The sequence below is a fragment of the Enoplosus armatus genome, chromosome 23, assembly GCF_043641665.1.
Source record: "Enoplosus armatus isolate fEnoArm2 chromosome 23, fEnoArm2.hap1, whole genome shotgun sequence".
Taxonomy (NCBI): domain Eukaryota; kingdom Metazoa; phylum Chordata; class Actinopteri; order Centrarchiformes; family Enoplosidae; genus Enoplosus; species Enoplosus armatus.
Genome location: NC_092202.1, coordinates 14072662 through 14089223, shown reverse-complemented (window position 1 = coordinate 14089223; position 16562 = coordinate 14072662). Strand labels below are relative to the sequence as shown.

Sequence of the window (16562 nt, the reverse complement as noted above, 5' to 3'; positions counted from 1 at the left end):
TTGTGCTCGCACCTTGTCTTGGGGAAACCACACTCCACATCGCCCGAGCGGAGAGAAATCCAGTGGAGACGCTGCCGCCTTCCTGAGCTTTGAAGCACTTCATCAGACAAAAAGACAATCTCTTGACTTTGCATTTAATGTCAAGGCGGATGAAAGACACTTGCCGTTCGGTCGTCTCTGAGGTCTCCCCTGTAGCCCACTTGTTGGTCAAGCGCTTGGAACACATTTCACTGGTCCCTGATGAACCAACAAGAAAGACAGGAAAGGGAGCGAGGTGCAATAAAGTACTCCTTTGTACTTTATTTTCAAACCCTTGGGGTGCAAAATCAGGTCCAGTCGAAACATCTGCTTGAGGCTCCATGGAGCCGCTGAAGAACATATTCAGTCGCGGCCCGCTGTCAAACTGGAAAAATTTGGAACAATCGCAAAAAGGGAACTTCACCAACCCTGTGTGGACAGCCTTGTTCGACTATGAGGCGTCTTGTAAAGACGAGCTCACCTTGCGTAAAGGTGACCTGGTGGAAGTCCTGTCTCTGGACTCTGAGATATCGGGGGACGAGGGCTGGTGGGCGGGTAAGGTCAACAACAAGGTGGGCATCTTCCCATCCAACTATGGCTCCTTCAAGCCAAACGGATACGGGAAGCTTCCCGGCAGTGGCGTGGTCAGTGAGCTCGGTCCGGCCGTGGTGGGCGAGTTCGAACCCGAGGCGGTGGATTTCCGGGAGCTGAGCCTGGAGGAGGTCATCGGGGTCGGGGGATTTGGAAAGGTGTATCGCGGTACGTGGAGAGGCAGGCTGGTGGCGGTGAAGGCCGCCCGGCAAGACCCGGATGAGGACATCAGCGTGACGGCGCAGAACGTCAGGCAGGAGGCGCGTTTGTTCGCCATGCTCACCCACCCGAACATCATCGCCCTGAAGGGCGTCTGCCTGCAGGAGCCCAACCTGTGCCTCATCATGGAGTACGCTTCAGGCGGGGCGCTGAGCCGGGCGCTGGCGGGGCGCCGCATCCCGCCGCACGTCCTGGTCAACTGGGCCGTGCAGATAGCCAGAGGGATGTTGTACCTGCACAGTGAGGCCATCGTCCCCGTCATCCATCGGGATCTCAAGTCCAACAACAGTAAGTCCTTCAAGCCGGCAGTGCAAGTCATTCATCATTCAAACCCGGTCCAGCCGCAGTCTCTCAGTGTTAGACTGATGAAAATGACGGGTACAGACTTCTTCACAGGGCCCTCTGTGTGGCGACGTGCCCCATGGCAGTGATGGAACATGGTGTAATACTGTATAAAAGCTGCTAAGGGCTTCTCATAGTGTTTACAAGGTCATATCTAGTACAAAGGCCGCCTTTTTAACTCTTTCACCACACTGTAATGCCTGTGCTCCAGCAGAATTATTAACTCTCAACTTTTGATCCTGTACCATCCCAGTCATTGTCTAAGGGTACTGTATGAGCTTTATGTATTACCCTGGTATTCCCTATTTCAGAGACGTAGTTTAGGATCATGGCAAAGAAATAACATGAGCGGTGCAACACATGTTTGTGGACCGTAGCCCAGTCACGTGGCTCTCCAAAAGGTAGGCCAAGGCTACAGAGGCTGAGAGGCTTGCAAGTGTGTGTTGTTGATGGGCCAAAATGCCACGCTTTGCTAGCAAAGGTCAGGAATTCAAGAGGACGCTCTCCATTTCGGCACCGTCGCAGCTCCCGCGTTGGACTTTGGTGCCGTCCGGGGGCAGCGGCAAAGGTCTTGCGTCAGTGTTGCGGCCGCTCGCGGCAGACACGTACGCATTGGACCTTGTAATTAAAGCTACACTGCAGAGAGATGTATCGCTGATAAAGCTTTCTGCCCCCTCCTCCCCTCCCCTCCCCCCTTTTGAAGCAGAACAAGTGCCTTTGTCAGCTCTTAACACTGACCCACCTGAACGTTGCAGCAGCCTCCCCTCTGTTATTATCATTCTTACGATGCAGCATATAATCCCCCCCGTCAGCTCTGCGGTTGCATCTGCTGCGGTCCAAAAAGATTTCCGGCCTCCCTCGGCTCGTCCTGTGTGTTACTGCAGCTCCTGATCGCCAAAGTGCACCAAAGTAGAAAGAGATCACGGCCGCTCCTTGTTGTTTTTAACTGGGAACGTGCGGCGACACCTGTGGGTTCTGAGAATATGACCTATTAGAAGGTTAACACCTTTGATTCACAGCAAAGGATCCCTATTAAGCAAACCCTAAGAAAACCTTTCTCCCAGACTCCTTTCAGCATTTCCATCTTTTTCATTTCTGAACGAGCACCAGCTGTTTCGCTCATCGGCCATCCACCTTCCCATTCCCTCCAGCATCTGCTCACACTACTGTTCCACCCTTGGCTTTTCTTCGCCCCTCTTTCCTGGTAAGGCCTATCCACTGGGAACATGTCCCCTGTAGCTGAAAAGAAAGTGGAGTTGTGTTAATACAGTGTTTGTATATGAGGCAGGCCAACGTGAACACAATCCTTCTCTCTGTGTGCCGGGAGATGATATCGCTCCTGTGTCTCCTCCTGCCTCTTGCTTTTTTTTTATTTTTTTTTATTTTAATTGCCTTTGCCTGCCCCTACATGTCTCCATACAGCCATAACCCTGTTGTGCCGCTGAGCAGTATCCTGTTGTGGGGGTTGGAATGGAAGGGGACGGGCGGATGGGAACAGTGGTGGTGGTGGTGGTGGTGGTGGGGCTGTCATTTCAAGCAGTTTGACAATAATTTGCTGCGCTGTAAGTAAAGTGCCGACCAAACCCTATCGTCCGCCCGGGCCAAGGCTTCCTCTCCCATGCGCCGGCCATTGCGAGAAACTGATAACTATAAACAGATACCTGCATATGAATGCAGGAAAATTTCAATAAAGCGAGTAAACAGCGAAATCGGCGTCAGACAATAGCAGAGATGGGTGCCGAGATTGCATTTCGGGCCAATGCGCCTTCCGCCTCCGGATATCCGTTTATAGAGACTAAGTGCCGACAGGTTTACCTCACAGGTGCAAGAGCAAGCATGCACCCTAAATTACTGTACAGATGATGGGGCAGTTAGGCTGACAGTACAAAATGTACTAAGGCATCAATGGTAAACCTCGGAATATGGTGTCAGTTCCTCAGAGTGGTGCAAGTTCTTCTTTCTGGAGCTGCCATTTTGCGTCGGCGCTCTGCGAGCATGCAGGACATGCGAGAAATCTGTCAAAGAGGAGAGGCGGGGAGACGCAATGCAGTGGGGCAACAAGATGTGTTCATTACCAGAAATGTAGAAAACATTTTAGGAGTAGTATAAAAGGTAGGCTGAGAGAAAGAGAACCCCCCCCCCCCCCCCCCCCCCCCCAAAACAAACAAAAAAAACAACTCCTTAACTCTTTTGCCACCTAACCAAAACACCAGGGGAAGAAAGTGACCACCAGCACATTAGCACATCAAAAAAGAACACTACTTTTGACCATTAGGGCCAGCTGTTGCAGTGATGGATTACGGTGAACGGCCATTATCCCCGAAGGGCTTGTAAACAAGAGCTAAGAGTTTCAGCTAATGACCAGCGGAGCGCCGCTGGCCTGTTCGGAGGATGCTGATTAAACAGGATCACTGCAGAACGTGCATGGTGGGGCACTTGGGTCGGAGCCAGAGGCCATAACTGGAATTCCACCAAAAGTAAATACAGAACCGAGAGTAGAGAGGAGCCTCTTTCTCTTACTGTTGTGTCTATGTATCTGGAGGGGGGAGGTGTGGGGGGGGGGGGTGTTTTAGTATCTCGTGGCTGTCTAATTGAGGTTTCAGGGCCTTAGCTCTCTTTAAGCCATACAGTTCTACAGGAAACACTTTTTTTTTTTTTTCCTGCCGCAGCACACAGATCTGCTTTGTAAATAGCACGCCCTGTGCTATGTTTAAAATACCCCAAAATGATCTGCTTTTGCATTTGATAGTTTTTTTGTTTTGTTTCGTAACGTTTCGAGCGTGCAGTGGTGTCAATCAAACGCACCCAGTCCTGCCCACACCGCAATGCTCTACGGAGCCGCGCGGCGCTGTGTGGTAATTCTCTGCGGATTCATCACTATAGGCGACCCCTCTCCCATTACCCACAGTCATTTGAATCCCATCGTTTCTGTAATTGTAACGCTCAGCGCCGCTTTAACTTTGCCGTAATTAAGATATCAGCATTATCTAATTGCTGCGGCTACGGTAAAGCGCCTCGCCATCAGTAACGGCCTTCCAAAGTCACGTTCAGTCCAACTGTTGTCCCTTACCCTGTCAGTTATCTTCGCAGACCCCAAAAAACAGCTATAGGCACCGCCACACACCGTAAAACTGTGCAGAGGCTTTCAGTTAGAACTGGTGGGGAACGTGCCAAGCTAAGCACTTGTGGGGCTGGAACTCACAGGAACTTCTTTTTTTTTCTTCAGGAAGAAGCCACAGTTAGATCTTGGATCAACATGTCTTTTTTTTTTTTTTTTTCCATGAGTGGACAAACATCTGATACATCCCTCTACCAGCATGTTTTCATTCAGGGCCCCCAGTGCTCCACACTGCAGCACACTCAAAGCATCCCCTATGTATGTGTGTGTGTGTGTGTGTGTGTGTGTGTGTGTGTGTGTGTGTCTGAGTGTCCTGGTGGCTGGGTGTGTATGTTTGCATGTGTGTGGTGAACTGCACCATTACCACCACCACCATTCCCCTTTTGAGCAGGAGGGGGCGGGGGGGGGGGGGGGGGTCATAAGGGCAATTATTGAGTGTCATTCAGTGAATGGGCGATCCTGTTAAGGCGGCAGTATTCTCATTTTGCACCTGTGACCTAAGTAAAGAACTTTGGACCACGTCTCATGGGAGGCGGTTGAAAGCTCTGGGGGAAAAAAAGTTTGCCAGTGGACTTTGAGTTAACATTACTTTGTCAGATCTGGGTGATATCTGGGCTATAAACCATTAGGAAGGATGCCCGCACGCATGCATGTAGACATGTTGTTACATTGAACTGTGGTGATGCTCACACCGGGACTCATGATATGCTGAAAACCCACTTCAATTACAATGTCGCAAGAATTTCCAAGTTAGCATGAAAACAGAAAATATAAGGGAAAAACAGCAAGTAATCATGTGTGGGCCTAATCGGTGTATGCCCGAATACTGGTAACACCGACTACCGCGCCAAGCCTGTTATATGAATGTTGTCCTAGACTCCTGAGTTTACTTTCATTATTCAACCAGCTCACCACTTTTGATCCACGTCACCATGAAGAGCAAATTTATGCCTAGGCTTAAGTATCGATTGTCAAGTGTGGCAGAGAAAGTGCATCGTCATGAAGTAACCCAGGGGCTGGGGTACCCTGGCAGGGAGTGGAGGGGCTGCATTGCTGCTGGCTCAGAGTGAGTGTCAGTGGGTGATAAGGTAGAGGGGCGTCCGCTTGCCTGACTTACTGTGCAGCTTAGCCAGCTGTCTGGCCACATCGTTTCCCAACTGTCTTTATTTTGTTTATTTTGTTTATTTTTTTGGGGAAAAGACAGGCCGGCAGAATCCAGAGATCCCAGGGTTGACACTGGATTTAAGACCGCGGTAGATTTAAGAGATTCACACATGTTCGTGTGGACAGAATTCAGCTGTAGGGTTTATTCCAAGCTTTCAGAAGATGATTTTTTTGTGTTGGTGTGATCTTGAATTCTTACGTTTTCAGTATATAGTATATATTACAGTATACTATGTTGACCTGCTTAAAGACAAACAGTTATTAGCTTTCTTTCTGAGAATGAGATGAGTTATAAGATCATTATAAAGCTGGAACTGCGAGGTGATTAGCTTAGCTTAGCGTAAAGACTGGAAGCAGGGGCTCTAGTAAAAAAAACAAAAAAAAAAAAACACCTACCAACACCTCTAAATCTAGTTTGTGAAATGTAGAATGTAGAAGTGTAAAAAATGTCAATTTATAGTCATGCTAAGCTAGGCTAACCACGTCCTGACTCAAGCTCCTGACATGATTGATATTGACCTTTTCATCTCATTCTCAGAAAGAAAGCACCTACATTTCCCAAAATGGCGAGCTATTTCTTTAATGTCCCTCATCAGTGCGAACATGAACTACTAAAAATGAAGTGTTACATGTAAGCTAGTAATTAGGGCGCTTGCTTTTTAGCGACGCACTCTACCTTTTCTGGACACTCATACTGCTTTCAGCGCTTACACTTCAGCCGATGTTGTCTTTCAGTTTACACACCTGAACTGGCACTACTTTCTTTCAGGACTCCCACTTCAACTGACCCTTTAGCTCAGTGTATCACTTCCACTTCAACTGACATGTCAACTCCTTTCAGCGCTCACGCTTCGATTAACACTTCAGTGTCATTTGGCACGCACTAAAACCGAAACTAAACCTCCTTTCGCGAATTCTATTTTCCGACGGCCACTTCAACTTCTTTCGACTTTTTTTCAAACGTTTTAAGCGCACGTTTTCGGCAGCGAGCACACATACCTTTTCTTTCAAATCTCAAAGAAAAACCGCAAAGCAACAGCCGGTGGAATGGTCAACATTTAATCAAACGAAGGATGTACGCTGACATCGGAGTTTTAATGAGGAGGTGGTCTTGGCCTAATACTGTTTACTGTGGGTGTGAAATCAGACGTGCCCCCACACAATGACTGCGCAGCCATGCTTCGTCATGAAAGCAGCAGAATATGTGTGTGTGTGTGTGTGTGTGTGTGTGTGTGTGTGTGTGTGTGTGTGTAGTCGGAACAGGATGAGTGAGGGGGCAGAACAACAACTGCAGGGGAAGAGAAAAGCCCCAGAAAGGCAGACACTGGAGGGTCAGGGCGCACAGGAAGTAGAGAAGAGAGGTTTGCAGAACTCAGCCAGAGTGAAATCTGTTGTTGTGTCGTGCCCCCCCCCACCCCCCACCCCCCTCCAGTCTGAAAACCTCGGCCTCTTTTCTCACCGCACAGATCACACGGCCGTTCCCTTGCAAGAAGCGCGCTACAAACCCACTTATCTGTCGGTGTAAAAGACAGTGGCTCTGAGGGTCAGGACACATTGGCTTTGGAGTGTTTAGGAGGGAAGACATCGGTGCGGTAACGACCGCTGGCGTCGTTCTAGCCCAGTGTATTTATAAAAATGGCACGTTTGATTTATGTTATTGTTAATGCACCTCGTTCCAAACCTCTTGTCAAATGGCACCTAAGCAGACAAGGTGACGCTGTTACTCCACCTAGTGTGATTCAAGCAAAAACATGAATTCATCTCTGCCTTCGAAAGCCGCTCTGCTTCTGAGACGAATGTACGAGTACCACATTGATGCCAACCCCCCCCCCCCCCCCCCCCCCCTCACTGTCTGGGTTTCTAAGGAAATGGCACTAATGAAGGTTAAATTTCAACACATGAGCACTGAGGCTTGTTAATAAGTGACCTGGCTACAGATACTTTGCACAGGGAATCATTTATAACCCCCCCCCCCCCCTTCCCCCTCTGACAGCGTTATTTTTGATGCCCAGAAGCAGAATATTCCCGTGTGTGTGCCTGTGGGGGATCACACATCACTCTCATGATGATTAGCTCGTAGCTTCGTGTGCTGCAGTGCGCTTAATAGAAGTTTGATTTCCTTTCTTTCCTTTTTTTTGTTTTTGGGGGGGGGGGGGTTACTCCACCGTAATCTACCGTAACCCACGGTGTGAGCTAAACTGTGAGACATCATCCGGCGTCTTTTCATAATGAAACACTCGCCTCTGTAGGCGTTTTACGGAGAACGCAGGCAGACTACCTGGCTCCAGCTTTTACAATGTGAGGACTCTCTGTTTTCTTTTTATATCACTTTTGAATCGAATCTTTGGGCTTTAGACTGGAAATCGGCTTTTTTAGGCCTCCGAAAGGTGGCGATGGCTATTTCACACCGCTTTCTGAGTTTTTATAGACTAAACGATTTATCGATTACTCGAAAATAACTGGCTGATTGACGAGAAGAAGAGTCTGAGGGAGCAAAGAAACTCGCAGTCAGACAGTCGCACAGATTGGAGTTGCACAATACTTTGTTGCCCGAGTTGTGATGAGCCAGAGGTTCTCCTTTTTTTTTTTTTTAAGAAGCAGTCCAACAGTTACGGCAACACATTTGTTATTGACTCAAGTGATGAAATTAGACCGCACTGACAGCCTGGACAGGTGAGACCGGACGAACCTGATTCGCCAATAGAGAGCGTCTTGCATCAAATGAGCCATTTCACATGTTTCAGCACACTGTGTTGCACCGTACAGAGTGTTGTGATAACTATATCACACGCAACAAAAAAAAAAAAAAAAAAACCCAAATCACAACTTTACATACGTCAAATGAGGAAGAAATGCCACCTCAAGACTTCCTGCAGAATCTTCCATTCGTGGCTGTGAGTAAGTTGTGGCCCGGGTTTGTGAACTCACTGACGCTGCCTGATTCCTCGTTGCGTGCCCTTGGGCTGGGGCGAAACTTCGGCGGAGTGAGTGCTAGTTTCATCCTCTGCACTATGATTATGCCCTATCACTCTCTCTCACTCACTGGCTGCCTGGTCAGAGGTTGCCAGACTGTCTGTCAGCCTATGGCCTCGTCCCTCAGGGGACAAAGCTCCCGTTCTTCCTGGGGAAAGCCCCCACCCTGCCGGAATTCTCCCTTCGCCTACGGGTGCAGGGTAGGGGAGGGAGGGGGGGGGGGGTGGGAGGGGAGGGGAGGGAGGAAGGTAGAGAGAGCATAGAGGAGGCTTAGGTTGAACCGATGTTAAAGCCAATACGCACTCGTTATTGCTTCTGACCGATATTGAGTGCCTTTAAAATGTGACCACTTCCTTGGACAAACTTGGTACAAAATGGCAATGTTTGCATTTGTTTAATTTCCTGCTGAGCAAAACAATGAGCGCGAAATATAAATGTTAACGTTCACGTCAGCCAATATCTGCCTGATAAACGCTCGCACACTTGACATATCAGTCCAAACCCTGCCAGAGACGGTGAGGAATGATAGCGTTCACGAGAAATGCGGTGCGGAGATGGAGATGTAGCTCCGGCGTCTAATTCTGGGGGGGGGAATATAATTAAGTGAGAGTGCAGAGTGATGGGGCGCTCAGCTGACCAACCACGTGTCCTCTTAAATGTCCTTGAGCAGGACGTTGACCCTTTGCAAGCTTTTGCTCTTGGTATGGCGGGCCCTGTAGATGTGATTGACTGTTTGCTAAGCGTGACATGACAACCGTCACCGGGCAGGTTTCGTCAGGTGCAGCTGGCGAGCTAATGAAGCTGAAGTTGGTTCCATGAGTTGGTTGGAAATACTGTTTCCGGCTGAATCGTTTAAACACAAGAATCTTCCGTCCCGCCACCTAGAAACAATGCACCGCGCGTCTGAATTCGACCCTGGTTTGTCTGTATGCGTGTTAGTCAATCAGAGTGTCGCTGTCGAGGCTGTTGCCGAGTCATAGGCCAGCGTCACAGGCTATGACAGAACCTGTCAGCGTGCTAGCGGTTAGCTATCACTCCGAAGAGAAAGTCCGTCTTTTTCGTCTCCAGAACCAAAGATGCTGTGGCAGCTCTGTCCTTTGTCGGCCATGACTTCCTTGAAATACAAGGTCACTACATTGGTAATGACGTCGGAGCAAGTTCCTTGAAACCATTTCAGTTCCCTCGAAATGTCACAGTTTCTTTTTAACGAGGTCAAAAATGATTTTTAGGCTACATTTTACTGCTATTATGCAACCCAAATCGACCCCGAGGCTCTTGTTTAATGACGTGAGGGACGCGTGGAAGGTGAATGGAACTTTATCAGTCGGGTAAAGCTCGCGTTAAGTCAGCCCTGGAGTCCCAGACACTGGGATTCTAGCTAAGCTAAGCTAAGATAGCGCTCGCGGAAGGCTGAGTCAGTCCCGGCACCAGACTCATATCTGGGCTGCTGCTGGTAGGAGTCTTGTTTGCAACTGACACGCTCTTGTTTCCGAACAGCAAACAATGTCAAACAGAGTCCCGTTGCCATGGAGATCTGTCAAAATCAGGGTTGTTGTTTTTTTTTTTTTTTTTTTGTGGCGACACTGTTGGGTTTGCCTCACTATCAGGAAGGCTCTCTGTGTGGGCAAGACTGAGCTAGTCATGATGCTTGCTGTAATCCTCTGAAGGAGAGGTGTATTTCCTGTTCTGTGTGCCACTTTTGTTCCTCCAAATGTGACGGAGGTGACGGCAGAGGGTGCAGATAAAAAAAAAAAATCCTGTGCATCCTTCATGTATTAGCCCAGTAGAATTTATACAAATCCAGTGCTCCTATGCTGTTTCTACTGCTTTCCAGAGTATGAGGGTGTTTCCCACGCCCCCCCCCCCACACACACACACACACACACACACACAGTTCTCTGGAGTTATCCTCATCAGACTTCAGAGCACTCCTAAACTTTTCGGTACAGATGTCGGCAGCGGACTCGACGCTATGTGGGTCAGTGGCTGATTTGGACACAGCGTGTGTTGCAACACGCTGTCCAGTAAGCAGCTGACTAATGCGGCGGCCGGCGGCGGCGTGATGGCGGTGGAAAGAGGAGGAAGGGCCGGCCAGGGCTGAACTGTTGATGCACTCTGCCTCAGCTCAGGAAGTGGAAGAAGAATGCGGTGTGTATGTGTGCTGAGACTGCTAAAATTCTTTTGTGACTTGTGTGGATTTGCATGTTTGTTTCTGGGCTTGGTTGCCTATGTGTGTGTGTGTGTGTGTGTGTGTGTGTGTGTGTGTGTATATGTGTGTGTGTGTGTGTGCGCGTGCATAGATGAGTGCTGTGGACCCATATGTGCCTGCATTATGTTTTAGAGGTGTTTGTAGTCGCAATTTGTCATTTTGAATTCTGGACAGAGCCAAGCTTACTGCGACCAGTCCTTGTGCTAAGCTAGGCTAACTACGTTATGACTCATTTCTCAAAAGCAGAATCCGGCTCATTGTTAAGTACGTTTTCGCATGCAAGGAATTTGCTTTGCTACATTGGTGCATAACATTTGTAAGTAGGAAACATGAAGGTACATGAGATGCATTTCTTACAGTTCTTCCTGTAATCCACCGATCTCCCACCTGCAGGCGGACTCATCCCCACCATTGATGAGCCCAGCTAGGTCTCCTTTGTTGTTGTTGTTGTTGTTGTTGCTGTTGTAACTCACCCCGGTGCGTGACGCTGCACACGGCAGTCCTCACAGAAGCGATGGGGGCATGCAGAGGGTCATTTGGGCTGTGGATTTTGAATTCAGACACTTTTCGATATCGGTGAATGCTTGAAAGGCGCACAGATGGGCTCTAAATGCGTTATGATATATGATATGAGGACGTGATATTGGCACATGCAATAAAGTAATGCGTCGTGATTGTGCAGACAATTCCCATACAGCTGTCATAGCGCACCCTGTTCACCTCTTCACCTCTCTTTGTGTGTGTGTGTGTGTGTGTGTGTGTGTGTGTAGAAGTAGTAGTTCAGGGGTGTGTACTGCTATTGATATGCAAGTGTGTCCTTCAGCTGTATGTATGTGCATGAGATTTTTCATTCTTTGCAGCTTGTATTGCTGAAAAATGGACATCGAATGCGAGTGTGTCTGTGTGGGCATCTGTTTGGCCGTGTAGAATGAGTGCTTTGTGTGTGTGTGTGTGTGTGTGTGTGTGTGTGTTCACCATTATCTATAATTCTGCTTCCTAGGCCCAGGCAGCCACTTTTAGCTGTTCCCTGTCTCCCTCAATCATATGATAACGATCAACATTCAGCACCTCTCTCTCTCTCTCTCTCTCTGTCTTTGTCACCTCTGCTCGCTCTACCACAGCACCTACACTTCCCTCCCGTCTGCCTCTGTCAGTGTCTGTTGCCACGTGACCCCTCTTAACCTCAGTTTCCTAAAAATAGCGCTCTGCTCGTCGCGCACAATTGAACAGCAGGCGGGGACAACAAAATCAGGTTTTTTGTTTGTTTGTTTTTTTAAAGGAAGGGCCCAGCCGCCGGAGGCTAATTGGCCGACACCGGCGTCACTTCCTGGAAGCGGGGTCACGGCGAAGCGAGCGGCCGCCCGGGTGGAAATAGGGGTGACTGGCCGCGGCTTGTTTTCACCAGACGCTGACAGGCAGGCGGACAAAAGTTGTGGAGCAAGGGATCAGGGCCTGTTGCAGTAAATACCAGCACCCCCTCCAACACCAACACCGCCACCACCACCCCCTCCCTGAGGGCCTGTGGAATTGACAGAAACAATGACTCAGCCGTAGAATGGACAGAAATTGATTTTTGGACTCACTGTAGTGGCTGCTTTTGTTTTTGTTTTGGCCATTGGCTACTTTTGCTTTTTTTTTGTATTGTTTGTGCCTTCTTCTCCAGGCAGAAGTCGATGTGAAAGTTTGTGATGGACACCCCTTGATGCAGGGTTTTTTTTTTTTTTTTTTGTCCCATTTAAAAAGCTGTCTGGCTGTTAAGAATGTTAAGATAAAAGCCTCCAATTAGCTTGTCTTTGTACCTGTCTTCGTCTTTCGAGACAGAATGGACGAAATCACACATACGTCATCGCTGTGGAAGGTGTGTGCGTGGTTTCAGCAGACTGGGTGCAGAAATTGTCGTGCAAGTACACTATGAAAGAACCAAGTCTCCTATCCCCGTCAACGTTCACACACACACACAGAGCAGACAACACAACCTCTTGTGATGCATTCCTTTGTGACGTCAAACTTGTTGCCTCTGGGCTACGAGGCGCAGCACAGGATGTCTGAGAGAGAGAGAGAGAGAGAGACAAAGACAGAGACGACAAAGTGAGAAAGAGAGGGAATCGTTCATACGTGTAGAAAAAGATCCATTTCGTTATTTGTGTGGTCGAAGAAAAGAGAGGCCGGAGGAGGACAAAAAAAAAAAATGTTTTCAGCGTAAAAAGACGCAGTCAAAAGAAGGGGGGGAAAAAAAGGAAAAGAGCGCGGAGCCCAGAAAGTCGGAAAGTGACTGCAAATAGCAGGAGTCTTACTTCCCTATAATAAGTCAAATTCTTTGCTGCTTCTCCTCCCTGCGCTTGACGGCCATCCTTGCCCTGAATAATGCCCAGCCTTGCCAGCAAAGGGGAAGAGAGGCATGGCTGCCGATCATACTGAGACATGTGATACAGAGTCACACCGCAGCAACCGACATCCTCAGCATTATATTCTATTTTCATAGAAACAAAGCCTTCCAAACGCCGCGCGGTTGCACAACACTGGCTGGTCACCAGCATGTGTTTACTTATAGGTTATTACATTTTCGCAGCGTGTACTTTTCTCATTTGGGATTTTCTTCTGTGTTTACATCCAGAGCCATTCTTGGAATATCAGTCGCTCATATGTGACTGATCCACGTTGCTGCTCCCGGGTGGTATCCCCCCCCCCCCCCCCCCCCCCGTCAATAAACTTTCATCAGCTCTGGATTGTGGCAAGTTGAAAGCAAAAAAAAATCGATTTTCAGTAGATTTAGGGTTTCAGAAAAGACCCAGTAAGCATGTTTTTGGTCATCTGTAGGTCAAAGTGGGTGTAGACATCTAAAACTGGGTTGAATTAGTTTTTTCTTGTTTTGTTTTTTGTAGAATGTAGGTTACATGTGGATGCATATATTTGAATGCGTGGTTAGGACCTGAGACACGGTAATGTACTGTAATCTAGATGTCTAACCTGCAGATCACCAACTCTGTGTTCGTCAGGGGCCGTCTGATTTCTGACATGTGTTGTGATTCTTCTTGGCTGAAAGGCGAAACGAGGAAAGGGTCATTCTTAATGTCGTCATTTTTCCCGGCATCGTTTGTGAGTTTGCTTGGCAAGGAGGAGGAAGTGTGGAACCGTTCCATCCATGCCCATTTCTGAAATTATTTTGAAATGATTATTTTCTTCTTTTTTTTTTGGCATTTCTGCTTTATTTGATAGGACGGGGGGGGGGGGGGGGCGGGAGGGAGAGAGAGGGCCCGGGGCCACTGCGGTAAGGACTTGATATGGTACGCGCCCATCTATGCCCGTTTCTGATTTTACACCAGACCGTGCCCATTCACAAACCACGTGGGTATGGCAGTTATAAATTACATAATCTCTCTTGGATTGGAGGTTCTAAGAGAAGTGATTGCGCAATGTAGAAATACTAAAGAAAAAAACTACTGTTTTGATTCAAATAAAATGGCCTGGAGAGGCGTTTAAGAGCTGATGCTTCCATTTCAGCGTTTTGTAGTAAATTTCAAACAAAGCTACTTCGTCATTTAGCTGCAACCACTGGACGTGGGTGGGGCTTACTTTCATTTAAACTGCATTATTGTATTCACCTCAAGTGAAGGCACGTGGAAGAGCAAGGCTTGCCTGAAATTGGAAGGCAAAGCGGCCTGAACCGTTCTGTCATTCTGACACATATAAAAACTTCTTTGCTCTCCGCTCAGAAAATATGAATGGATGATCAGTTGCTCAGTTTCAATCTGACGCGGCGGCAGGAAGTAGGAAGTGTTCGCATACCGTAGCGCAGCTCCAAAAGTTGCGGATACGCCAGGGTCTGCTGGACTCTTCGCAGCCAGCCAGCTCCCAGTCAGGTGCTCACAGTCTGGCCCCCCGCTCCCAGTCAGGCACAGGACCTCAGCTTGGCATGCCAGCTAAAACGTGCCACATGCAAAGCCAGTCGGAATGAGAGCCAGTCAACCTACCAGGGGCGCTGATCATTTCACACGTTTGCAGGAGCGGAGATTTGTGCATTTCCATTGATTAGTCAAGGGAAGGCGTGAATGTGTTTGTCATTGTCAGCTTTGGATGGTGCTGGCATGAAAGCAGGGAGGAAGAGGAAGTGAGAAAGAAACTGAGAATTTGTGAATGCGTGTGCCGAAGAGAAAGGCCAGCCCTTGCGTGCCTTGTGTCAGTCGCAAGCAAGAAAAAGTGCAAAATGAGTCTTTTGCAGTGATACATTTCGTTGACTTTGAATCCCTCAACACATTTCACCATTTTTTTTTTTAAAAACCTTCTCACCCGTTCTTCGTCCCTCTTCTCCCCTGCTCCAGTCCTCCTGGCCCAGCCCATAGAGAACGAATGTATGGAGGGTTTGACACTGAAGATCACGGACTTCGGCCTGGCGAGGGAGTGGCACAAGACCACCAAGATGAGCACCGCCGGCACCTACGCCTGGATGGCCCCCGAGGTCATCAAGTCCTCCACCTTCTCCAAGGGCAGCGACGTCTGGAGGTGAGCGCTTGTGATTTTTTTATTATGTGCGCAAATGTTTTTTTTCAGGTTATCAAAAGCCCGTTGTGTCCTCCTTTTTTTTCTATGAATAGCAGGTTTCCTGAAATGTTTTTCCCTCAGTACATCAGTGTTTTTAGTGCAGAATTAAGGATACTATTACTACTGTAATAGATATTATAGTATTCAAGTGTTAGATACGGAGACATCTTTAACCAAAAGGTCACAATTTGTCTCTGTAACAGCCAACATTAGTGCGTCACCAAACCAAATTTTTTGACTCTTGACTTTGAACTCATGCTTGGCCACGAGGCCTAAGTAAAGGGCCAAGTCTTAACAATCCTCGGGTTTAATGGCACCAATCTCTGACAACAAGTCGCTAGCTGACTAATATTACTGTTTCTATGGTGACGGAGACATCTGATTGAGAGGGGATTTACAAAGCTTGTAGGCAGTGCAGGATTTCGCGTCTGGGATGCAACACTTATGAAGTCAAATGATACCGTGGGGTTTCTTGTTCCTATAGAAGCTGACAGCTGACGGCCCGTCCACCTCAAACAACGTAGGATATATACGAGTTATCAATCTTCTTGTCTAACTTTCGGCGAGAAAGATAATAAAAACCAGATAAACGTCCGACGAAAGTTTGCTCACTGGGCGCGTACGCCCTCGCACTTCCGTCTTTTTGGGCCCATTGAGCATCCTCACTTAGAGTCCTGGTTGAGAGAACGCACGGTCCAGACCTCCGCCGGGCCGACTTCCTGTGGCTCCCCTCACGTGAGTGGCATAGAATAATGTGGTCATACTGCTCGTCCAGACTTTCCAAATGGGATTGGACTGAATGGATCAAATTCTGATAGTACAAAGAGTCGTTTCGGGTGGTTTGTGACTTTCATGACGGCCGCTATAGCTTATATATATGTTTGCATATGGGAAATGTGGGGCCAGTGCGCGTGGACTGCAAGTTGTGTGTGGCCTTAGAATACAGAATGAAAAGCTGAGAATTTCATTCTGTGTAAACACAGATGTAACACACAAACGTACCAATTGTATTATTATGTAGTGTAGTGTGAGGTTTACTTGGGGCCATGTCTACAACTGCGGGACAAGAGCAAAGAGCCCTTTCACTTTCTCAGAGCAAGGCGAAAGATCAAGCAGTGCTTGAAATGAATTCACATCAGTGTATTAGTGTGTGGACAGTAGTCTGTGGTGATTCTCTGCAGCTCTTCAGCAGGACAGTTGGACCTGCTGCAGGGGGTCCGTGGACAGATAACATGATGGAAATAGAGGGCGGAGGGTGGAAAAAAAAAAAAAAAAGTGATGGTGGGAGACGGAGGGACGGAGGGATGGAGGGTCAGAGTGATGGATTGCAGCAAGGCCGCCGCAGCCATGTGATGGCGTCCCTTCAAAGGGCTGCTCTGTGCTTTGTTG

The 16562-nt window shown here is 48.2% G+C and overlaps 1 protein-coding gene across 1 annotated transcript in view; it reads left to right on the top strand.

Moving 5' to 3' along the window:
* The window catches only part of LOC139305653 (mitogen-activated protein kinase kinase kinase 11), a 29515-nt gene continuing 12953 nt past the window's right edge, over positions 1-16562 (top strand). Inside the window, exons 1-2 of the mRNA XM_070929571.1 lie at positions 1-1116; positions 14954-15134. Coding sequence (XP_070785672.1) covers positions 360-1116; positions 14954-15134 — 938 coding nt within the window. The 5' untranslated portion in view covers positions 1-359. The remainder of the gene's footprint in view (positions 1117-14953; positions 15135-16562) is intronic.